At 44.6% G+C, this 25,479-nt stretch overlaps 1 protein-coding gene across 5 annotated transcripts in view; it reads left to right on the top strand.

Moving 5' to 3' along the window:
* The window catches only part of Unc50 (Unc50 RNA binding protein), a 218,876-nt gene that overhangs the window by 93,481 nt on the left and 99,916 nt on the right, over nucleotides 1-25,479 (top strand). For all 5 annotated transcript variants that reach the window (XM_068392189.1, XM_068392192.1, XM_068392191.1 and 2 more), the window contains exon 4: nucleotides 4,663-4,728. In XM_068392189.1, coding sequence (XP_068248290.1) covers nucleotides 4,663-4,728 — 66 coding nt within the window. The remainder of the gene's footprint in view (nucleotides 1-4,662; nucleotides 4,729-25,479) is intronic.

The raw sequence follows: 25,479 nt of genomic DNA, 5'->3' as shown, positions 1-25,479 counted from the left end.
CTACATTAATCATGTGATGTTAGCCATCTTTCGCTTGGCAAGGAAGAAAAGATGGCACTTATCAGCAGTTCACCTGCAAGGGTTCCGCAATGTGACGGCGGACGCTCTATCCAGGCAAAAACCGATAGAGACAGAATGGTCCCTCGACGCAGACTCATTCTCCTTCATCTTGGAAAAAGTCCCAAAACTGTAGATCGACCTCTTCGCAAGGAACGACAACAAGAAACTACCTCGATATGTGTCCCCATACGAGGACCTTCGGGCAGAAGCGACGGACGCTATGTCCCTCGTTTGGAACAGATGGAATCATATCTATCTGTTCTCGCCAACAAATCTCCTGCTGAAGGTCCTCAACAAGCTGAGATCCTTCAAGGGAACAGCAACAGTAGTGGCCCCCACATGGCCCAGGAGCAATTGGTTCCCTCTAGTGATAGAACTGAAGCTGAAGCTTTTTCCTCTACTGAATCCAGTTCTATCCCAACTGGTTCAGAAGTTGACTGTCTACGCTTCATCATTGAGAACCCAAAACCTACATCTCATGATTTTCTCGCCTTAGCAGCCAAGAAAAGGTTCGGGATCTCAAAAGACAACATGAATCGTCCTGGAAGAAGTGGGTCTCCTTTGTTAAAGCAAACAGACCGGCAAAAATCTCGATAGACTTTTGCCTTTCCTTCTTCATCCACCTTCATGAACAATAAGTACGTGTAAGTCAGCTTTGACTAGACCTATTCTTTACGCCTTCCAGGTGGACCTGTCAAACGAAATCTTCAATAAGATTTCGAAAGCATGAGCTAGACTCAAACCAGCAACCCCTCCAAAGCCCATATCATGGTCATTGGACAAAGTCTTGCACTATGCTTCGAACTTGAACAACGAAGATTGTACCCTAAAGGATCTAACACAGAAAGTGATATTCTTGTTCGCTATAGCCTCAGGGGCTAGAGTTAGTGAAATAGTGGCCCTATCTAGAAACGAGGGTCATATTCAGTTCACAGAAGAGGGAGAACTGAATCTCTTTCCCGATCCTGCCTTTCTCGCCAAAAACGAGCTGCCCACCAAAAGGTGGGGTCCTTGGAGAATCTGCCCTCTGAAGGAAGATGTCTCTCTATGTCCAGTAGAGTGACTTAAGGTCTATCTTCGAAGAACTTCAGACTTCAAGGAGGGACAGCTCTTCCTTGGAGAAACCTCAGGATCAAACTTATCCCTAAAACAACTGAGGGCGAAACTCACCTACTTTATTCGCAGAGCGGATCCTGACAGTACACCCGGAGGTCACGATCCTAGAAAAGTTGCTTCCTCGTTGAACTTCTTTCAACATATGGACTTTGATAGACTCCGCTCATACACTGGGTGGAAATCTTCTAGAGTCTTCTATAAACATTACACGAAGCAAGTGCATGAAATAAAACACTTTGTGGTGGCGGCAGGTAGTGTTATAAAAACCTGTCGTCTAGTGTTGCGATGAACAGTGGACTGTGTGGGACTTTACAGTCAACTGGGTGGACAGGTATTAGCATCTTGAGTGTAATATCTTTTTAATGAGAATCCCTCTGACTGTTCTATATAGGTGTAGAATCTAACCAATAACACCAGTGCCGTGTGAACATTCGTACAGTGTTGAAACATATCCAACATCGAAGTGAAATCATTCAATTAATTTCACAATACTGAGTGGCACCTATGACTAATCCATAATATATGTATTTCTTCCCTTACAGGTTAAATATATATATACCCGAAGGTATTGAAATGTCCAAAGGATTCTATTTATGATACATTTGTCATTGTATTTTTATATTTGTCTATACAAATAATATACATAAAAATGTATCCGCATCTTATTAGCCATGCATGAAATCGAATAAATTATCCAGAGCCTTTTATTTTTCCTAAAAATAATATACTTGACAGTATAACCTCTGTAAAAACAACCTGGTAATCTTTAAAAAGTTCCACTTAGTTCCTACGAAATACAAACTTTGACGCCTTATAGTCGATATCGACAATTTCCCTGCAGGGGGCAGGAAGCCCTAAGTTAGTTCCAAACTTAGTGGATATGACAAATAATGGTAATGTCATATATATTAGGTCTGGGAGACCATATAAGGAACTTGGTCAAAGTAAAGGCACTTATACAAACCCACAGATATAGTACTTTCAAGTAATTCTTTGGTAAACTTCCATCAGGACGACATGGCTGAGCCCAAAAAACGGTTGCGAAAAATCTATTTTTGGGTGATAAGGCCATGTCGTCCTGATGGACCCTCCCTCCTTTTAAAAAAGGAGTATACAACTAAGTAACAAAAAGTCCCCACCCGAAACTACTCTCTCTGCGGCTATCCATGCTTAATTGCAACAAGGAATAGTACTCCGTGGTAGTACTGGGAGGGGATCCACCGGGTAACCTTGATAACGGATCCCCTTCAAACTTGCCACTCTTCCCCCTGAAAGCGTAAATTCTATTCAGGGTGAAGACTGCCATGTGTCGTATCAAGAAATACGTCCTCTGATATTATGCGATATCCTTAAAAGTTATATTGAGGATACTCGTGTCAGGAGTTAGAATTCTGGAAACCTGTGGTTAATTCTCTGGGAGTATCACTGTAGCCAAATATCCCTTAGAACGCTGCCCAAAGGAACCTTCCATCAGGACGACATGGCCATATCACCCAAAAAAAGATTTTTCGCTTTGCTCAAAATCACTTTATTCTTACCAAGGTATAAAATTTAATTTTTCTCTTTCTCTTTGCAGCTGTGTCTGGTCTTTGAGGATTGCAACTACAGTATGCGGGTTGACCTAGCAAAAGCGGGCCGCCCTTGCGTGCAGAGACAGATCCTCACCGACTTTGCCTTTCGTGCAAACGACATTCCTGCACACAGGCTTCTCCCTGCAACAATTATTGTGAGTGACCATCCCTTCAGTAGGAGCAGTACAGTACGGTAGGTGACGGAAGAAGTCTAAAAGGGATTTTTCTCCATCTGGGTCTTCCTCAAGGTTGAAGAAGTCCCGTCTTCTTTCTCTGGCGCCTCTTACTTCCCTGGCTGACGTTCATGCAAGAGTGATGTCCGTTCAACCCCCTGACAACCTTCGGGCCGGGAGGACCCTTAGCAAAATGGCTGCATCCGCCAACTGTGGGGAGTCTAGCTCTCTTGATACCTTTCGTCATTTGTGGCTTTTGTGTTCCCTCATAAAGGAATGACATTTGGAGCTGCTAAAGCTTGGGGCACTGCAGGAGCACACAGCTCCCTTCCAGTCCATCTCGTTTTCTAAACTGACGCTTCGTCAGCAGTTCCTCTCCCATCTAAGAAGTTGTAGGCAGGTTCTTCAAATTCCAGCCACATGTGATTTCCCAGGGTGAGTGCACAATGTAATTTTGCTCAGCATGAGTCAAGAGGAGATTCATGAAGAATATGATCTCCACATGGATTCAGCAGGTCATTAACCATGCCCTGAATTCTGGTTCTCCTCAATGAGATCGTAGACCCCGCGCTCATGATGTTAGGGGAGTATGTATGTCCCTAGCATGTAAGACAAACTTCTCTGTGGCACAGGTTCTACAAGCGGGCGTTTGACAACGACAGACAACCTTCACCATCCACTATCTGCAAGAAGTAACCCACAGGAACCTAGATACATTCTCCCTACAACATGTGTTGGCCACTCATCAAGTGGTGCAATCTACCTCAGCTCCCTTACAGAACAAGTAGCAGTCGATCGAGGACAGATGTCACCCTGTGTTACTCTGGAATGAATGGACAACATTACTGGCCTTTTCTTCCTTCATCTTTTCTTTTGGGGCACAGTATTTGGAGGACTCTGCAAAATGACCTACCTCCGACTGTAGGTAACAATCATTTCCCATGTGTGGTCTCAAATATTTTGTATGTTTTGTTATGTCCCCATTCTCCATGGGAGGGGTAGTCACGCAATGTCTAGGTTTAATTATGAAGTGTTTATCTCTTTGTTTTTATCTAATCAAGTCACAGTGTTTGTTTTCCACTCATTCAACAGGATTGCCTAGACTGTCAACTCTACAGCTCATGAGGCTGAGAGCTCCTGAGATGTAAGGGTATTTCTCTTGCACTCTTAATTAGCTCAGAGCTATACCCCAGGTCAAATTTCCCAGCCAATTGGGGTTTTGGACTTCCACCCACCTAAGGGTGATTCTCCATAGTAAAGTGTGAAGGGTTTGTATTTTGGTAGGAACAAATGACAAATTTGGAGGTCATATGTATTTTTCCTAACTACACAAATCTGAGCTCTGTACTCATACTTGTCCTGCCATCATCTGTCCCCCTAGAAGTCCTGCCAGTATTAAAAAAGGACATACAATATATATCACTGGATTAGTGTGTGAGGGGAGTGGCTGGCCTACACCCCCCCCCACCCCTGCTAACAAGCGGATAGTTGCTGACCTCTCGCATAAAAGTTTATGGCTAGACTCCACCTATGCTGAAAACATTTATCTAAAGAGCTCAGGTATATATAATTAGAAAAAATTACAGATTATTTAGAAATATCTAATTTATGTGTTAAAGGACAGGTCACTATTTTGAATCTAGTAAAGTTCATTAATATCGCAACATGAAGTATTGTAAAGTTTAAGTTTTTGTCTTAGAACTGCTGTTATAAATTATCTCTCTTTTTTTCTATCATTTCAGAAACCAAAGCCCAGTTTGCAAGAGATGATCCAGCATTTGTGGTTTTGTTATGTTTCTGGTTGTGTGGTGAGTACAGAATTATATATTGCCTTTTTGTAATTGTTTCTTTCAAACTTTATTTACTGTACTTATTTTTCTGTAGGGCTTGAAAGTTGAACTTTGGAATTTTAGGAAGTAGTTAGGAGAGTGCTTTATAAGGGAGTTAAGATTCTAATAGCATGGACAAATAGTAAGAATGAATCAAGGGAAGAATCAAAGAGAGTTCAGGCAGTATTAACATAAGCTAAGGAGTTGAAAATGGTATAAGCTTTGAAAGCAGTAACTGGGAAAATTCATGCAAAAATATTATCTCATGAGAAATTTAGGGTAGTACTGCAGATAGGTGAATTATTTGGAAGAATTGTGGGTTTGGTGAAACAAGCATGAAATTTGGTGTGCCGGTAGACTATACCTCAATGATGATTTGTGCCGACATGGTATACAAATCTCGTAATAATTTAATATAGGAATTCGCTTCAGCTCAGCTGAAGCCGAAGAGAAAGAAAACCAGGCAGTTGTGCTGATCAGTTGGCTGGCGGTATGGGGTGGAGCTTAGCCCCCTCCCCCCAACCGCCAGCCCACTTTCCTCATTCACTCGCTTCGGCTCATTGTGGATGGTTGTGCTACTCTCCGCTCTCTACGCTGCAACCCTTTGCCTTCTCTTGTGCTTGTGTACTAGTGATTGGTCATTGTTATAAAGGAGAAAGTTACTCTTTAAGATGCGATGTTGTGCAGGCCATGGCAGGCGTTGCAGTTGGTGGCTTTCGTCACCTTCTGTAGACCCGCACACGCTCTGCTCGACATGTAGGGGAAAACCTTGCTCTCAAGGTTCTCCTTGCCATAGTGTGAATCCTGGCCACCATTTTGGGAAGCCCGGATTCACAGCCTGTTGGGGTTTTCTCGGGTTTCGCCGGGGGAGCGGTTGACCTTAGCGCTCCCTCTATTTTGGCGATCCCGAGAGACATCCGACAGATTGTTGGACCGTCTGATACTGATGAAGACACGTTACCTGGTAAGAAGGGGGAATTTTGGACGTCACTCGGATTATTAGGTAAGCTTGACTTAAATTTGTTAAGACGCCGTTTAAATGATACGATTGTAGATGAACACATGAATGTAATTGAATTTGTGACAGGATTGCAAGCAAGGCCTTTTTCAGCTAAAGACATCAAATTTGGCCTTTTTTTATTTGAAATCGATTAGCCTTTAGCAATATCATAAAAGGTTGGCCTTAAAGGCTATACCTTTGGCCTTTTTGGATCAAAGTTGGCCTTTTCTCACTTAGGAAACCTGGCAACCCTGGGCTGTAACTTTATCGACTCCCATGTTCACTGATGCCCCTGTTGTTGTTGACGATGTTCCTGATAAAGCATTTGTTCCTGGCAAAATGCAAACTTTTTCCAAAGGTAAAATAATTGCAGGACTCCCGGTTACAACAAGGGAGAGTAAGGTTTTAATCACTGAGATTTCTTTAACGACTGCTGGCAAACCCTTTACAGCTTCGCCCGCAAGTCAGTTGAAATTAAAATCTGCGAAAACTCTTGTGGAGACATTAGGTTTTTTAGGTTCACCAAGTTCACCGACCACGGCTCTTCCTACGGACATGGCTCAGGTTGTTCATCCTCGTCCAGTGTCGTCTGCTGTTGCCTCGACCAACGTTCTAGTACCTTGGAGGGGGCACAAGAAGAGGAAGCGTGGGCTTATTCCTCTTCTAGTTCCTCCTCCTCTCTCCTCCTCTTCGTCTTCTGACTCTGACTCTTCTCCCCCAGGGGAAAGAGGAAGGGGAAGAAGAGGAAAGCGAAGAGGTCCAGGAAGGCCAGTTGCAGTTGAAGGGTCATGGCGCCCCCGAGACACCTCTTCTCCTCCGGAGAATTAGGGCGATGTGCGAGATTCCAGTGTTCCCCGCTCTAGTGGGATTGTTCACGGCGAATCTCGCGCAAGGCCTCTATGCACGACAACCTTGCTCGAGGGCGTAGGTATCGTCTCCCAGAGCATGGTGACGGGGTCCTCGGGCCCCCGATCTGCTTCTCAGACTCGAACGCTCTTGAGCGGGGAAAGGAGAACCCTGGCTTCAGCACGAGAAATCTCTGCTGTGGTCTCTCGTGAAGAATCCGCGGTACGCATGACTACCTCCACGCGGACCGACTAAGCGACTCATGTGTCGCGTGAGCAGGGAGCAGGCTTAGACAGCCGCGCACTCGACCCGTGCAACTGGGGCCTGGCATGGAGCCACCTCGCAGCATGGGAGCCAGTCGTGCACGACCAGGCTAGCTCTTGTGCATACCAGCCTCGTGAGATGCAGCCAACTCCCATGCTTTCTGGCCATGTAACAGGTGAGGCCGCGCGCACCACTTGCGCGACTAACCTGTCTATACCTTCTGGTTTTAGCGCTGCAGTTCCCAGCGGCACCGCTCGCGCTCGAGCTTCTTCGGGAGCTTCGTGGGGCTCGCAGTGACCAGTCACGCACTCGGTTGCAGTGAACCTCGATGCATTCCGTCGGGGATGAACCCTGCCAGGGTCCTTCCTTGACTCCTGAATACACGCCTGATTCGGTCCTAGGACCAGAGCGAGGGTATTCATGGGGGACCGAAGGATCAGCCACTTCCACGGCCTTCACCGGCCGTGGAGACAAAAGATCCCGAGGTGGAGTCGCCGTTCCTAGATGTCATTAACCTCATGCCAGAGATTAATGGCCTCAGGGCTCCTCCTGAGGTAGTGTCTGAGATAAGTGTACAGCCTTGGAGATCCTATGGGGAGCTCTCGAAGACAGTTCACGGCCCCTCACACTACCCTGGTTGAGACAAGCTGCTCGAGCATTGGACCGATAGAGTGACCAGATCGCAGGACCTGGTGACTCGCTTAGGAGCCAAGGTTCAAACAAGCTTTCCCTCAACTACTTCAGCGACAGAAGAGGTACTAGGTCACAGAGTCTTCTGTGTCTTGTCCTCTCCCTCTCGACCCCGCGGTTGGAGCGCTTGCTGGGGTTCCTCAGTCAAGAGCTTGAAATCCCAGAGACTGGCCCTCTTGGCCTCTGAGATTTCAACTATGGAGTCCATCTCTGTAGCTTCTCTCCATGCTGCTTCGTGGCCCGACCACTGGTGTGGTACGGCCACAGTGTTTGCGCGGGACACCAAGCTCGCTACCCCCGAACACATGAAACAGTACAGGAACCTGGCTTTGTCTGGTGGGAAAGCTGTTGCTTTTCTCTTGGACCAGCCTGCTACCCAGTATGCCAATCTGATCCTCAAAAAACGTGAGGCAGTAGCCGCGCGTTTGGCGAGACAGAATGGTTCAGGAGAGGCCCTGGCACTCACGAACACTCCTATTAGAGCTGCAACTTCTCTCTCTCACCAGAGGAAGTTCGGACCGTGGGGATAAATGGCACCTACACTCGAAGGACTCCATTATCCACCAGGCGCAGGGTGTGAGTTTCAAAGGACCTGGTCCCGTGAAACCGTTCGCAGCCAGGCCAAGCCCATGGGAAGTACCAAGGGTACCACTGGTCGTGCTCCTGATGCGCCTGTGCCGCCGAGACCTGCTCCTGTTCAGAAGGGTTTTGCCCCCAAACAGACCTTTCAGCCTCCCTCAGGAGCTCCTCCACGTCGGGGAAAGAACAGGGGCAAGCAAGGGAAAGGGAAATGCTGAGATTGGCTTTCCCCTTCCCATGCTGCCAAGGGTAGGGGATGCCTATCGCGCCATTGGGTGATGTGGCAGCACCTCAGGGCCGAGGAATGGGTAGTGTTGACCCTTCGCGAAGGGTACAAGCTCCTGTTCGTGCTTCATTGGCCCCCCCTATCCTCCACTCCAATAGCGTTCCACACGTACGCTCCAACATCTCTGAAGGCTCTGGCCTTGGAGGCGGATGTCCACGAAATGTTGGATAAGGATGCGCTAGAAGTCGTACATGATCAGTCACCAGGGTTCCACTGTCGTGTCTTCCTTCTCGAGAAGGCGACAGGAGGTTGGAGACCGATCATCAACCTTTCGACATTGAACAAGTTTGTTCAGCAAACTGCGTTCAAGATGCTTACAGTTCGCACTGTGCTGTTAGCCATCAGGCAGTACGACTTCATGCTTTCGATAGACTTGAAGGACGTGTACTTTCAAGTACCAGTTCATCGGTCGTCTAGAAAGTACCTCCGTTTCACCTTCCAGGGCATGGTGCACCAGTTCAAAGTCCTGTGCTTCGGACTGTGCACAGCTCCCCAAGTGTTCACGACGGTAGTAGCTTGGGCCCACTCGAGGGGCATCCGCCTACTGATGTACCTCGACGAATGGCTGATTCTCGCTCCCTCGCAGGAGCAGTTGATTCAGGATCGAGACTCGCTTCTGGTAGTTTGTGGCAATCTGGGGATCGTGGTGAACTGTGAGAAGTCGAACCTCATTCCGAAGCAGAAGGTGAAGTTTCTTGGAGTGCTGATCGACTCTGCAGCAGCTCGCTGGAAAAAAACTATTATTTTTTGTTTTGAATACCCCTCTGTGCCCTCCCAAAAATGCCTTAATCCGTTAGGCTATTGTTGTTTTTTTCAGGTGTTGACAGCAGCCCCCTACATTCAGTAGGGAGGGAAATTTAGACTTCAGAGTACTGCATGTATATAGGAAAGAAACTCATAGGCACGTCATGTTTCCGTCATTTTCTGTAATTAAACGTTCCACATTTTCCAAAGATAGAGGATCCTTTCTGATGCTAGCGTTACTAAAGGAAAAAAGTGGGAAACAGTTTTTATTAAGTGAATAATGAAAATGAGTAAAATATATTAAATGAGGAAGATGACATGATATTTCTAAAGGAATCGTAAGGAATCGTAATGTGTAGTCTGAGGTTAACTGAAGCATAAGCCCATTGTAACAGGTGTTTTTGATGTGGGACAAGCCCCTGCCAGGATCAAGCGCCTGCACCATCTTGTGGGAGATGGAGGAGGCCAGTTAGAGATGATTAGTTTGTGTTAATTTTGGCTGTGAACCTGTTAAGCCATATGAAGTTGAAGCCCCAGAAACCCTTATGCTGTAAGATGCTTAGGCTGAACTTGAAGGAGCTGTTGAAATGGAATGGGACTGTGTTTGAGTTTAGTCTGAATTGTTACAGAATTATCAAAACCCCTTCCAAGAATGAGAGATTTAGGCATTAATGGGGTTGGACAGAAAATTTTCAATGACAACAGAATCTTACCACAGTGCAGGTTTACAATTGGAGATTTTCTAGACATTGCTATTGTGGGCCCACAGAGACCTGCACAGCGTCGTGTAAGGCCATATTGTTCAACGGCTGAGAATTTTTAAGTAACCTCGCAGCCAAATGGTAGACTGGAGGGAAAATTATTGCAGTACAGTATTTTCAGTGTTATATTTTCTGTTAGTTGGTTGATTAGAGTTGTTTTGTAGATAGTTGGACCACCCAGGCAATACACACGGTTGTGTTTATCATGTACTAAAACATGTTGATTTGATATTTTTTAAGGAAAACTTGTGGGTGGCCAGCATGTGAATTGTTCTTTTTTTTTTTTATTATTATTCAAAATTTGTTTATCTTATCTTGAGACTGGAGTGTAAAGGGATGCTAATTTTGCCTTTGATTATTTGAATTGACAAAACAATGTTAATGTATTACTAACCATTTTTCTGTTTCATTTACAAATAAATATTTTTTGTTTTTATGAAGACTGAAATTCATTCCAGTTCCTTACATCACCGTGTCCCCTTCTCAGCCACTGTTTTTTTTCTTATTTTTTAAATCTTTTCAATAAGCTATTTATCATAATTTTTTTCTCCCACACTGTATCCTGTTGTCAGATTTAAAAAAAAATTATAATGTTTCCTTTCACCTAATGTTCTATAGTTTACTTATATTCAGCAAGATCAAGGCAGGATACATAAAAAAAGAGAACTAAGGTTCTAGCTGGGTCCCCTTGCCCAGTATAAATCAAGGGGTGGTGCCCAGAGCTCCATTCTCTTGACCTGTTACCTAGATTTTTGGGTATTCCACCGTTGTATATTTTTTTTTGTGCAGTGAACGTTGGGTTGTGGTTGGCATTCGGACACTAGGCAGTTTGGATGCTTCCTCTAGCCATAGTCGGAAAACCACTACATTGCGTTCTTCCCTCGGAAGAACGGATAAGCAGACTCAGAGAGGTTGCGCAGCCGTTCCTGTCGCAGGAAAAGCTTCCAGCCCTTCAGAGGCAAGCTCTTCTAGGACACCTCTCCTCGCTGGAGCTCTTTCCTTTCGAGCGGATCCATCTCCGCTCCCTTCAGTGGTGTCTGAAGGAGCAGTGGTCGGCAGCCACCGATCCTCCCTCTCATCCGGTCCTCATGCAACGCGAGGTAAGGGAGGATCTCCTTTGGTGGCTAAACGAGGAGAACGTCATGAGAGGGTTTTCTCATAAACCCTCCTCCACCTCAGTTCCGTCTGTTCACAGACGCATCCACGGAAGGTTGGGGTGCACACCTGGACGACTTTGTCTTGTCAGGTGTGTGGTCGGAAGAGAAGAAACACCTGCACATCAACGTGCTGAAAATGATGGCAGTCTCGAGAGCACTCTTTCATTTCCAGGCCCGTTTGAGAGAGCACTCAGTAGTGCTGATGAGCGACAACACATCCGTGGTCGCGAGCGTCAAAAAGCAAGGGGGCACGCTCTCACGTCCCTTGCAGCAGTTGACGAGGCAGGTGTTTCTGTGGGCAGAGAGACAACACGTAACTTTGTCAGCCAGGTACATTCCAGGCAAGAGAAATGTTCTGGCAGACCCCCTAAGTCGCAGAAACCAGGTAATAGGGGCAGAATAGTCTCTTCACCCTTGGGTCACGAGTCGAGTACTCGACCTCTGGGAAGAACCATGCATCGACCTTTCACAACATGGCACAACGCCAAGCTTCCCGTGTTTAGCTCTCCAGTACCAGATCCCGCGGCTGCATTCGAGGATGCACTGCAACATCCTTGGGATCTACTGGATTGCTACACATTTCCCCCCCCCCCCCTTTTTGCTTGCTGCTTCGCGCAGTCCTGTCCTGTTGTAGTGGTTTGCGGACTGTGGCCAGAGGTAGCACCTGAACTGCCTAGTGTCCGAATACCGACCACACTCCAACGTTCACTACACAAAAAATATACAACGGTGGATTACCCAAAAATCTGGGTAAAAGGATGAACTGGGCACCACCCCTTGATTTTATACTAGGCAAGGGGACACAGCAAGAACCTTACTTCCTCCTTATCTTCCCTTGCCTTGAGCTTGCTGAATAAACGTGTAGCGTGACCGCTGATTCATTTCTTGGAAAAATGAGCTGTTTACCTGAATTGCTTGAATTTCATGTTAGATAGGTTCAAGTTTAAGTAAGGGTCAGAACATTAGGTGAAAGGGAATATTTATTTTATTTTTTTTAGAGATGTCATTTTCAGGTTCAATATAAAAAAAAACAATGATACTAAGTAAAAAAAAAAGTGGCTGAGAAGGGAACACAATGGTGAAAGGTTCTGGAATGAAATTCTGTCTTCATAAAAACAAGAAAAAAATATTTATTTGTAAATGAAAAAAACAAAAATCTATAAAATTCCAGATAAGTTCCTAACGCTATGCTACAAGCATCTACATGTTTTAGTAAATGATAAACGCAACCGTGTGTATTGCCTGGTTGGTCCAATTATCTAATCAAGCAACTAAAAGAAAATATAAAACTCTGAAAATACTGTACTGCAATAATTTTTCCCTAAAGCAATACTGTCCTTATCAATATCCAGTCTACCATTAGGCTACAAAGCTACTTAAAAATTCTTAGCTTCTGAATAGCATGGCCGCATACGACGCTGTGCAGATCTCTGTGGGCTCATGATAGCAGTGTCTAGAAAATCTCCAATTGTAAACCTGCACTGTGATAAGGTTTCGTTGTCATCGAAACTTTTTTTACCAATAACAGTAGTGCCTAAATCTCTCATTCTTGGAAGGGGTTTTGATAATTTGGGAACAATTCAGACTAAACTCGAACACAGTCCCAATCCATTTCAATAGCTCCTGTGAACTATTAATGTTAATGACACAATCTCATATAACGAGATTCTTCCTCGTTACTTCGCACATTGAAACAAAATATTCAAGCAACTTTACGGTGTTGACTGCCGAACACATGCAATAGACCACGGCCTTATAATGCATTTGTTTACGCCCCTTCCACGAACTATTTATTACTTATCAAAAATAAAAACCACTCGTTTTTGTGTTATTCAGTCTAACAACAAAGTAAAGGACTTCCAGTTCACAGGCAATATGAAATGAATACAGAGCAGCATCACAGACCACTTACACAATGGTAACAGGCAATAAACCACATTCATTTTTGTCTATGTACTTAGCAGAAAAGCCTAAACTTCTCTCCCTACTGGGGGTAGGGGGCTGCTGTCTGTACCTGTTAAAAGAAATAATAACGGATTAAGGCATTATTTTTTTTTGGGGGGGGGGTGCACAGAGAGATATACAAAATCTGAGAAATAAAATATTTTTTTCAATACACGCAAACCATTTAGCTTTCTTTGACACAAACCCTTATATATTGCACCCCCCCCCTTAGCCCTTAAGCCCATCCAAAAAAATGCCTCGTAACTGACAGCAACACCCCACAAAATCTCTGTACATCCAAGTGAAATTTTTTTTTTTATCTTGCAAAAATAAATTCAGTTCTTCATCCGTCCCTTCAGGTACTTCTCAAATTAAATGTATTACATTAGGTACAGTACATTATTTAAGTTTTCTGATATAACAAAAAGCAATAGGAATAGACGATAAACTACCAGACAAATGGAGATACAGTACTTAAAAACAAAAAATTAGATTAACGTCTATTCCTCCCAACAATGCTCCAATAACACAATATAATAAATTTCATTATTTACAAGAAACATTTCAGTATTACAGGTATACAGTCATGATCTATCAAGGAAAAAAAATTACTTTCATTGCAGTCCAAAATCAAGGGAGGGTAAAAAAAATACAAAACTTATTGATTTTGGACTACAGGTATTACAAGATTATAACTGTCATGGTCAAGGTCAATTTACAGTGCAACAATTATGCGACAATTACAGAAACCGTGACTAAATAAAGATTTCCTCACACAACGTGTCCCATTCTCCAGCCTTTTATCTACCCCAATGTGGGAGTCAAAACATACATACATACATATACCAAGGCACTTCCCCCAATTTTTTTTGGGGGGGGAGCCAACATCAAACAAATGAAACAGAAAAGGGGACCTCTCCTCTCTACGTTCCTCCCAGCCAGACAAGGGACTCAACCGAGTTCGGCTGATACTGCTAGGGGTGCCACAGCCCACCCTCCGACGTTATCCACCACAGATGAAGCTTCATAATGCTGAATCCCCTACTGCTGCTGCCTCCACGGTCTTCCAAGGCACCGGAGGAAGCAGCAGAGCCTACCGGAACTGCGTCACAATCGCTCGCCATTCATTCCTTTTTAAATATTTAACTTAGCCGGTTAATATATAATAGCTGCAACTCTGCGGCTCGACAGAAAACACACTCAAAAAACTCGCGAGCGATCGCTATGAAGGTTGCGGGTGTGCCCACCAGCGCCAACTGTCGGCCAGATACCACTCTTGCATGTAAACAAACCCTTCAATTCTTCTCTGTCGACGTTGACGACAAGACGTATCAATACTCGCTGTAGAACCTGGAGTTTTCTCAACATATTTGGTGAAGTACTTCATTTTGGTTTGAGCTTTCGCAGTGCAGGTGTTTTATCTTCATCTTAAATCTTGAACTCGTTTTTGGATAGATTTAATTTTTGATGACAAGAGAGAGAGTATGGACTTTCTTTGACTTTTAAATGGCCGACCCTTCCCTTAGACGGAAGTGTGTTTTAGGCTTTTAGCAATTATCTTATCACGTTATAAATTAATTATAGATTTTCCTCTATATATTTTATATCTCAACCGCCTTTATTAGGCCTCTTCGATTAGCTTTCCATTTATAATAAACATCAAAATAAATTTGTTTATATGCGACCTTTCCTGAGAGTAGGCGGTCCTAACTTGGAAACCGAAGTTAAACAACGTTGAGCCCTTTTCAATCGTAAATAAATTTTACAGAGCTAATGATTTAAAACTTATTAAAGGAAATATTATTAGTAAAGGGATTTTGACGAAGGAAAAATCTATTTCTGGGCGAGAGACCTGTGCCGCCCAGTGAACTACTCCTAGAGCACTTATTTCTAAGGAATATAACTGCTATATATTACCAGAGAAAAAAAGCATAGGAATGCCAGGTTGAACCCAGCTCGCTCACCTATATAAGGTGTCGGTATAAAATACTGGGGCGTGATAATTCACAACCAGAGGTCTCGCACTATTTAGATATCTCCTCTTCAAAATCCCCGCCACAGCGAGGTGCCGTTCAACACTACTACCACTAACCCAACCCACGCCAGTGACGTCACTCCTCATAGCACCCAAGGTTTGGGGCCCATGTTGGGAGGGAAGTCAAGGGAGGGTTCACTGGGCGGCACAGGTCTCTCGCCCAGAAATAGATTTTTCCTTCGTCAAAATCCCTTTTCTGGGCTCCGACCTGTGCCGCGCAGTGAAATAGTACCAGAGAAATGGTCCCAAAACTTGGAACAATACCTGAGGAAGTAACAAAATCCAAAATAACAGGTAAGAGGATAGCAAGACATAGTTGATTAAGGTTCACTATGTTCAGGAGGAATCACATTCCCTGCTGCCACTGTAGCAAATATAAGGCTTCCAGAGGTTTTAAGCAGTGGCGTTTAAATACTGTTGGAGACTTCCGGCCTGTATATTTAGTAAGTCCAGTGAAGTTCATAGTAATTAACTGAGGTAGCTACAGCTCATATATCATGGACGTAAGGGAGTGATGTGGGAATGATTCTAGGTAGCCCGTTAATGAAATGCAGAATCTTCTGTCTGAGTCCTTTCAGGATGATGGTTCTTCACCTTCTCTAATGGGTAAGGGCCCCGAGGACTGAACGGGAGATATGTTTAAGTAGGCTTCCAGAGTGTTTACTGGACATAAAGATGGGTCCTGCGGAAGTGGGACAATCTTCCAGGGGAACCGTCTGTCCTGGGGGTCCTCATTTTCGCTAAAAATCTTTTGTCAGGGGAAAGGAGTACTTCCCCTGACGAGAGAAAATTCAATATGACCTGGATCTCTAGACAAGGCTGAAAGTTCTGATATTCTGGCGCCAGAAGTCAGGTTCATTAAGAACAAGGATTTCCTAACCAATGGAATATAATGGCAAGTCTCGTTAAGAGTGTCTGAAGCCAATTTAATTACTTCATTCAGAAACCAGGAAACTGAGCTATGGTGAGTTGATGGTTTCAATCTGGCGCAGGTTCTCGGGATGGATGAGAAGTATGAATCTGTAAGGGCAATATTAAAGCCAATTGTAAAACCTTCAAGGGTGACTTAATTTGTGGTAATAGTACAAGTCTCTAAGTCTGATTCAAATAAAATTCTGAAGAAGGTTACTGTCAGATTCATAGTCATTGTCTCAACCTTTGAGTCCCTTAAAAACTGGCAAGTTTCATAACAGCCGAATCATACTGTCGAAGGGTGGATCCCCTCTTATCTGATTCTAATTATAACGTATTTGAGGATCAATATCTGCACCTCTTGAGCTGCAAATTTCATAAAGTCCAGAAAGGTAGGGCATTCTGAATTTGAGGAAGCTAACACACAGCGAGTTGTACTGCTTGTGTTTGTATTGGATTGGGGATCTGTCGAGGTGGAGAACCAGTTCCACCAGAAGGGGAAACCCGTTGTGCTTGGGCCAGATGGGGACTACTAGAGCAACTTGGCCTTTGAAAGTCCTGAGCTTGTCTAACACTTTCATCAACAGATTTATTGGTGGGAATAGGTAAATTCTCTCCCAAGTGTTCCAGACTAATGATAGTGCGCCTGTGGCGTAAGCCCGAGGATCCGGGCTGGGAGCTACGTAGCACTCTAGTTGTAGTTGGACTTTGTTGCAAACAGATCTATCTGGAGATCCGGAACCTGAGAAAGAATCCAACTGAAGGACATTGGGTCTAGTGACCACTCCGACTCCAGCGGAGTTGTCCTCGAAAGTGCGTCCGCCACTATCTATCTAGAAGAAACCTGATATGTTGGTTTTTGGCTGGAGCCGGTTGCTTAAGGTCAAAAATACCGCCATGGCTTCTAAAACATTGATATGAAGTTGGCGGAATATTGTCGACCATAGTCCCAGGACTTTCGTGTACTGAGAGTATCCCCCCCCCCCCCCCGCCTGTTAGGGAGGCGTCTGTGTAATTGACGAGCTTGGGGGTGGATATTGTAAGGAAACTGATTTGCCAGATTTTGACCTTTGTCCATGGTTGAAGTCTTTTCTTCAGAATTGGTTGGAGTCGAGCCCATTGTCTCGATATTACTCGTTTTCCTGGAGCACCATACTCGGCTTATATCTTTCAGTCTGGCCTTCAGTAGTATATCTGTTACTGAGGCAAACTGGAGGGCACCCAGGATTCTCTCTTGATTTCTTCTGGAAGACAATTTGTCTTTGAGAAAACTTATTGTGTTTTGCTATACCGTTCCTCTTGGCTGTTGGGAGACAGAGTGTGGGAGCATAGAACCCATTGAATCCTAACCATTGAAACTTGTCCTCGGGACTAAACGAGATTTCTCGAAGTTGATTTGGAACCAAAACTGTTGTAAGAGATTATCACTCTGTAGTTGCTGTGAGGCAGTTTGCCTAGTTGAAGCCTAGAAACGGACGAAAATGCCTTGCTTTCGGAACATGATAGCAAACGTCTGCAAGATCCATAGGGGAGGTGACGGCCCCACAGAGAAGCAAGGTCCGCACCTGAGAGATGGTCAGCATGTGAAACTTGTCGCATTAAATGTAAGAATTCAGAAGCGACAGGTCTAGGATTACTCTTCGCTATTCTGAGTCTTTCTTTGGCCCGCTGAACAAGTGATCCTGAAATTACAAACGATTTACTTTCTTTATTGCTTCCTTCTGCAATAAATCGTTTTCATATAAGACTAGCTCTTCCGTTGGATGTTGATGAAAACTGGTTGGTGGAGGGGGCCATTCTATCCAACTCCACCCCAGACCTTTGGAAATTATACTGAAAGCCCAAATGTTGAACGTTCAACGGTTCCGGAAGATGTAAAGTCCTACCCCTACCTGAGAACCCCCAATGATTTGCTGCGGATTTACCTCCCCGGCCTCGAGAGTAGCTGTTGCGAAAAGTTCCTCTCGAGCTAGCGCCTCTGGGGCGCTGGTAACCCTGGAAAGCACCCTGAGTTTCAAAGGTGGGCCTAAGGGCTGGGGAAGTAGCATAGGAGGTAGTTGCTACTTGGGACTGAGGAACCAGCACGTATTGCTGTTGGGGTTGACCCTTCGAAGTGAAAGGTTGACTCCCTTGTGCCACCGGGATGGTGTGAACCACCTGTTGGGACTGCCGGTTTGGAAGGAATGGAAAGATCTCAGACTCTTTCTACCTCGAGATTGGTTGCTGGCCGGTTCGAACTTGTGCTTGGGGACTAAGCCCATCGAACCTTGAGGCTCTGATTGACCCTAGCAGCTCCAGACTGGGGCTTTAATGAGCTTGTTAGGCTCATGTCTGAGTGGCCTCAGACAAGACATGCCTACAGCAACGACGTCTGGCCGCAAAGAAGTCGTAGGAATCAGACAGTAAGGTTTGAAGTAATGACTTTGTCAAGACCTTAAAAGGTGGTTCTTCTTCATACATTAAAGAGGTCTTTTCTGCCATTGTAGCCGAGTTGATAGGTCCACTCAGGCGCATACAGGCTTCGAGCTCGAGGCATATCAGAGATTCCGGAAGCCTGGGTAGCCACTCACTGAACTGAATGGGAGCACAGGCAGCGCTTAATTTACCCAATGTGAAGGTCGCCGGGGCGTTAGCCCAGCAATCGTGATCCCCCAGGGACAGGAGGGAGGTCGGATGCGTTTCCTTCAGCTGCGGTAACGGCTTGTCCACGTTTATTGCCTGCCGAGCAAGGTCCGATATCTTAGTGACACACGGAGTAGGGGTTTACTCCTCCACTAGAAACATCGTGTACGGGCTCTTGTGAGGTGTTAACGTAGTGTTAACACACTCCCACTCGTTTAAGGGCCGGACCCAGGTGGACTGAGCCTGCCCCTTTGGGTACATTTTGGTTTCTTTGGGGACCTTGTCAAACCTTACGAGTGTCTCCTCGGTAAGGCATGCGAAACTAGAGAGAGGGAACTGTAGACCCGGCGGGTAGAATTCAAAATCTTCTACAGTCCGGGTGCCAAACCATTCGATGGTTAACATACCATCTTTGAAGGGAGAGCGCAAGGCCCCCTTCCACGGATTGCTTTCGACGAATTCCGGGAGCCTAGAGGCATCCGGGATGATATATTGTGCTGTTGAGGTAGCCCATAACAAATGAGACCCTGTATGAGGCTATCTGGTTTAGCACTCACTTCCCCCTAATGGGCAATAATTCCATTCAATTGTCAAGTTCACAGAGGCACCAGGAATCTTCCATCCTATAATCGTGGTGACTCGGTATGTGACACGAGGTTTGAGCCAGTGAGCTACAGAGGTCCGTAAATTATATATATATGTATATATATGGATAAATATCAGCACAACATCGTGTTCAAATAGAAATAAATTTCTACCTCATCCCTGGGATCGGTCGCTGGCCTCTTCTAATGAAAGGTCAGGTTGAAACTAACCATGCCACGAGAGGCCATGCATCAATCTTGAAAGGGCTGCCGGATCGAAGGGAGCCTCCGGGGTCGTAGGTTTCAGGCCGGGCTTCGCTCTCGGCCCAAGAGAAGTCTTAACTGGTTTGGTGATTTGGAAGACCTGTGAGTCTTTGCTAGGGCTGGCAGGTAGCTTTAACTTTAGGGACAACGGGACGTGGCCCGACATCAGCCACGTGCTTCCTTGAAAACCCTAAAAGGAAGAGACACAGGATCTCTTTGCCCTGACACTCCAGGCAAACCCGCCAACCCAGATCTAAAGAGTCGCCAAGGTAGAAGTCATGGAAGACTGCGAGCTCCGAAAGAGGGTATATCGTTACTAATGAACAAGGTAACTCCGTTGGGAATGTAAAATAAATAGATCGAGAATAAATGTTTAAATCGATCAATCACAAAGGAAATAAAATGAAAATCCCAAAATAATATATCCGAAGTTATAATTATAGATAGTAACGACAGGGGCACCTACAGTGTCCCATAGTAGGGTAGTAACCCAAAAAGATCCGGGTGTTCCGAATTCTTAAAATAGACCGGTATGAAACCGGGACAAAAGGCTATGAACAAAATTTCGGACCGGTATAATAACCGGGGAGAAAACTTTCATAAATTAACTGACATTGTCAAAATAATTTCATAAAAGGTGAAGATTATCAATGAAATAATATTGTCATAGCGCGAAATATACTATCCCGTCGGTACTGGGAAAGTATAGAATATCATAAAGATACATAAGTATCCCATAGCAGGTCAGTAACCTAAAGAGATCCGGATGCTCCGAATTCTTGAATTAGACCAATATGAAATCGGGACAAAAGACTATGAACAAAGTTCAGACCGGTACAGTAACCGGGGAAAAACTTATCATAAATTAACTGACTTTGTTAAAACAATTCCATAATAAGTTAAGGTTATCAATGAAAAAATATTGTCATAGCGAGAAATATACTATCCCGTTGCTACTTGGAAAGTATAGAATAAAAGAAAGATACGTGAGTGTCCCATAATAGGTTAGTAACCTAAAAGGATCCGGGTGTTCCGGGTTCTTAAAGTAGACCGATATGAAACCGGGACAAAAGGCTATGAACAACTCTAGGACCGGTTTAGTAACCGGGGAATAACTTATAAATAAACTGACATTGTTAAAACAATCCCGTAATAAGTTAAGGTTATCAATGAAATAATATTGACATAGCTTGAAATACACTATCCCGTCGCTACTTGGGAAGTATAGAATAAAATACAGATACGTGAGTATCCCATAATAGGTTAATAACCTAAAAAGATCCGGGTGTTCCGGATTCTTAAAATAGACCGATATGAAATCGGGACAAAAGGCTATGAACAAAATTTCGAACCGGTATAGTAACCGGGGAAATGTTGAAACAATTCCGTAATAAGATAAGATTATCAATGAAATAATATTGTCATAGCGAGGAATATACCATCCCGTCATTACCAGGGAGGTATAAAATAAAAAGGGAACAGGGTTGGTAAAGTAAACTTAAAGTAACTTAAAGTAAACTTAAAAGTAACTTAAAGTAAACTTAAAGTAACCTAAGATACATCCTTAAAATACATAAATAGAAAACTCCAGTTATGATCAAAACTAATGTCTGTAATTGAATAGGGCTCCCGGAGGGAGGATATTAATCAAAACTGTGTCAGTGTCAACAGATCTTGTATTTAAGAGCTCGGAGGCTCCGATGTCTGATGACAGGAGGGTACCACGGGAGAGCGCGGGGGAGCCAATGGAACCCCCACTACCCAACCAGAGGTACCGGGACGAAGGTAATGATTCATGTAGAATATAATATAATGATATTAATAAGTCCTATGCGGACGATAATAGCAGGAGGTACCGTAGGTGGGGACACTCCTAATTTAAGTGCTCATTCTTACAACCATAGCTAAAAGCAAAAGTTACACCAAGGTGCAGTCATACCGACTAATCACGTGTGATAGTCCCCGGTGGTCCCGGCCCTCCCCCTCCCCCGACCGATGGCCAATCGGGGCGATGGGAGGGGAGGAGACGAAACAGCCCGGTATGAATGAATGAGACTAAGTCACACCCCGTGGGTACACTCAGTCCTCAATATGTCGGAACGTTGAGGGAAGACTGAGGAACAAGCATACTTGACCCGTATGTCATAACCAACAACCATCGAGTGAGAGGAAGGGTGTACACTGGAGGAGGGGGGGATGGAATAGCCTCCCCAACCTGTGGGGGGGGGTATCAAAAAACTCGCGAGCGATCGCTATGAAGGTTGCGGGTGTGCCCACCAGCGCCAACTGTCGGCCAGATACCACTCTTGCATGTAAACAAACCCTTCAATTCTTCTCTGTCGACGTTGACGACAAGACGTATCAATACTCGCTGTAGAACCTGGAGTTTTCTCAACATATTTGGTGAAGTACTTCATTTTGGTTTGAGCTTTCGCAGTGCAGGTGTTTTATCTTCATCTTAAATCTTGAACTCGTTTTTGGATAGATTTAATTTTTGATGACAAGAGAGAGAGTATGGACTTTCTTTGACTTTTAAATGGCCGACCCTTCCCTTAGACGGAAGTGTGTTTTAGGCTTTTAGCAATTATCTTATCACGTTATAAATTAATTATAGATTTTCCTCTATATATTTTATATCTCAACCGCCTTTATTAGGCCTCTTCGATTAGCTTTCCATTTATAATAAACATCAAAATAAATTTGTTTATATGCGACCTTTCCTGAGAGTAGGCGGTCCTAACTTGGAAACCGAAGTTAAACAACGTTGAGCCCTTTTCAATCGTAAATAAATTTTACAGAGCTAATGATTTAAAACTTATTAAAGGAAATATTATTAGTAAATATTTTATGATAGTTTTTTTCTTTGAATAGTCTTCGTACTGTTTCAAAGATGAACTAACGTTTAGTTTATTTATGCTACGCAGTTTGCGCTCTATCGTTACGATAGAGAGAGAGAGTATCACGGTTTCACTTTGCAGAAAGAGTAAATCGATTCTGACGTTTTGTTCTTTTTTCTTTCAAAGCTTAAATGTTTTAAAGACTATTTTAAAGGAACTTTTAATTGAAAAACCTTTCAGTTTTTTCCTTTGGTCAAATAACCTGTTTATTGACGAAAGGTAAGTGGGCTCTTCTCTTCGGTGCGAAATTAAGAGATAGAGAGAGAGAGAGATAGAGACGGAGAGAGAGAGAGGAGAGAGAACGTTCCGATCTTTATCTCGTCCCAAGCGAGTAACGTTGTTCTCGAGTTACTCTCGTCCCTAGTCTCTGTACGGGGTGAAAGGATAAAACGTTTTTAGTTTTTATTCTCGTCCCAAGGCACTGTACGGTGAGAGATTGAAAACGTAGTTTTGAATGAACTAGTGTTTAGTCTCTTCCCCAGCCACTGATTTTTTTATCTTGAAATATGTTTACTGTTTTTTGCTGGTATTAATGTGCTTACATTATATGACTGATTTCGCAATTACAACCTTTTGATGAGGGTAGAATTGCGTGCTTCAGGTAGAAATCAGTTTTATTCATACCTAATGTGAATTGTTAAAAAATTCGATTTCAGTGAAATAAGTGCAAAACAGAAAATCGTAGTGATAAAGTGATATTGCGCAAAGTGTTATCAGTGTTGCGACCGAGGGTTCGTCTGTTCGTGCCTGTCGTTCGCCTAGTCCGGGACCTCTTGCAAGCTCCCAAGCCCAGGGGAGAAGTAATGTCGTACGACTTATGGGTTCGAGAGGCCTTGATCAGCGAACAGACGTTCCCTCTATGGTATCAAGTGTATCTTACCAAGATCACCCCTACCATAAGGCGAGAGAGACGATTTTCTCCTCGTCATCCGAAGGCTTTTCGCATAAGAAACCGTGGAACAAGGTTTCGAGGCCCTTTAAGCGAAAGTCAGTCCTTTCAGGACAGGTCCAGCGTCCTGGTTTTAACTATTAGGACAGCTCTGACCCTATGCAGTCATCGGAAGACTGCTCGCCGCCTAAACAAAAGCGTAACACAGACTCCGAGAGTCTTTTTGTAGGCAAGGTTTTGCAGTCACAGACGTTACCCTCGTCTCTTACCGCAACCATTCCCGTTGATCCTAAATGGGTTGTACGGCAAGACATGCAGAATAAGCTTGCCTCCCTTATGGAAGACTATTCTGCCGATAAGTCCGTTGAGCCTAGCCGTTTATCTCATCGAGATCCTGGCCTTCAGCCACCCTAACGTTCCTTTGTGCGTCCTGTTGACGTTGGCGTAGCCAAGTCACGTCAGTCAGGTTGTTTAGAACCACACTCGATGCGGTCTCGTGTGGATTTTCAGCCACATTTGGACGTTAGGCCACTTGCTGATGCTCCTGTTGACGTTCAGGACGTTCGCCAACAATCGGAGTTGACTTGTTTTGACGCTGAGCGTCAACCTCCGCATTCTAGAGTTGTTTTGACTGCTCAGTCTAGGCGGTCAAAGCAGTCTCGAGTGGACGCTGTGCGTCCTCACGCACCTGTTGTTGTTGACAGTTCACAGACTGTCAAGCAGTTACATGACGTTGCGTCCTGGTCCGCTACTAATGCACCAGTGCGTGTGGACTCTGCTTGTAAAGCATTGCCACCACGGTAGGTCTCTCCCTTGCTTGAGACTCGGCTATTGTCGGACAAGGTTCCTTCAGATGAGGAAGTTGCTGTTCCCCCTCCTACTGATATTCCCTTGAGGACTCTGTCAGACGGAGAGGAGCCTAAAGCTGCTTAGCCCTCTATGGACTTTAAATAAATCATGCTGATTTTTAAGGATCTTTGTCCGGATCTTTTTGTAACTGCTGCTCCTCGTTCGCCTAAACGTCAGAGCTTACACTAGGCCTAGCTACTTCGAAGCCGTTGTTTTATAAGCTAGTGCTCTCTCGCTCTTCTAAGAGAGCTTTACGTTTGCTAGGCGACTGGTTTATCACCAGGAGGAGTTTGGGGGAGACAGCCTTTGCTTTCCCTTCTTTTAAGCTGGCTTATAGAGCGAGAGTCTGATATGACACGAGAGAAGTTCTCGGCTTGGGAGTTCCTGCCTCTGCCCAGATAGACTTCTCAAACCTCATAGACTCTCCCTGGCGCCTGGCCATGAGACGCTCCAAGATTTTACAGGTCGACTTCAGAGCTATTTTCGAGCCTTTGAAGTTTTGCTGTACAATTATGTCATGCATAAACAAAGCTTTCAGGGATGGCTCCAATGATCTGACAGCCACGTTCTATGCAGGAACAAGTCCCTCAGGGATGGCTCCAATGATTTGGCAGCCATGTTCACTGCAGGAGTACGTAAGAGGCAAGTGCGCTCAATGTGTTCATTGTCAAGACAAACTTCACGATGAAGTCTACCAGGCTGTCTTGACAGCATTTATGGAAGGCGACTGGATGGTCTCTCTCGACCTTCAGGAGGCATACTTCCACATTCCTATACACCCGGATTCCCAACCGTTTCTGAGGTTTGTTTACAGGAATGTGGGGTACCAGTTTCGAGCCCTGTGCTTATGCCTCAGTCCTGCGCCTCTCGTGTTTACGAGGCTCATGAGGAATGTGGCAAAATCCCTCCGTCTATCGGGGATCCGAGCCTCCCTGTACTTGGACGACTGGCTTCTCAGAGCATCGTCCAGTCTTCGCTGTCTGCAGGATCTACATTGGACGTTGAGTCTGGCCAGGGAGTTGGGACTTTTGGTCAACCTAAAAGTCCCAACTGATCCCATCCCAGATTATTCTATATTTGGGGATGGAGATTCGCAGTCAAGCCCTGCTCGAAGTCCAACTAATGCTGAAACGAAACGTTTATTCAGTCAGGAGTTGGAACAGTCTCGTAGGGACTCTCTCATCCCTGGAGCAGTTTGTCTCACTAGGGAGACTACACCTTCTGCCTCTCCGGTTCCATCTAGCCTCTCACTGGAACTAGGACAAGACATTAGAGACGGTATCATTCCCAGTCTCCGAACCAGTAAAGGCATGCCTGAAATGGTGGGACAGCAATATCAGTCTGAGAGAGGGACTATCCCTAGCAGTCAAGAACCCAAACCACGTGTTGTCCTCAGACGCGTCGGAT

Source organism: Palaemon carinicauda, chromosome 18 (assembly GCF_036898095.1).
Source record: "Palaemon carinicauda isolate YSFRI2023 chromosome 18, ASM3689809v2, whole genome shotgun sequence".
NCBI classification, from domain to species: Eukaryota; Metazoa; Arthropoda; class Malacostraca; order Decapoda; family Palaemonidae; genus Palaemon; species Palaemon carinicauda.
Note: the sequence above shows the minus strand (reverse complement) of the source record. Positions and strands in the feature narration are given on the sequence as shown.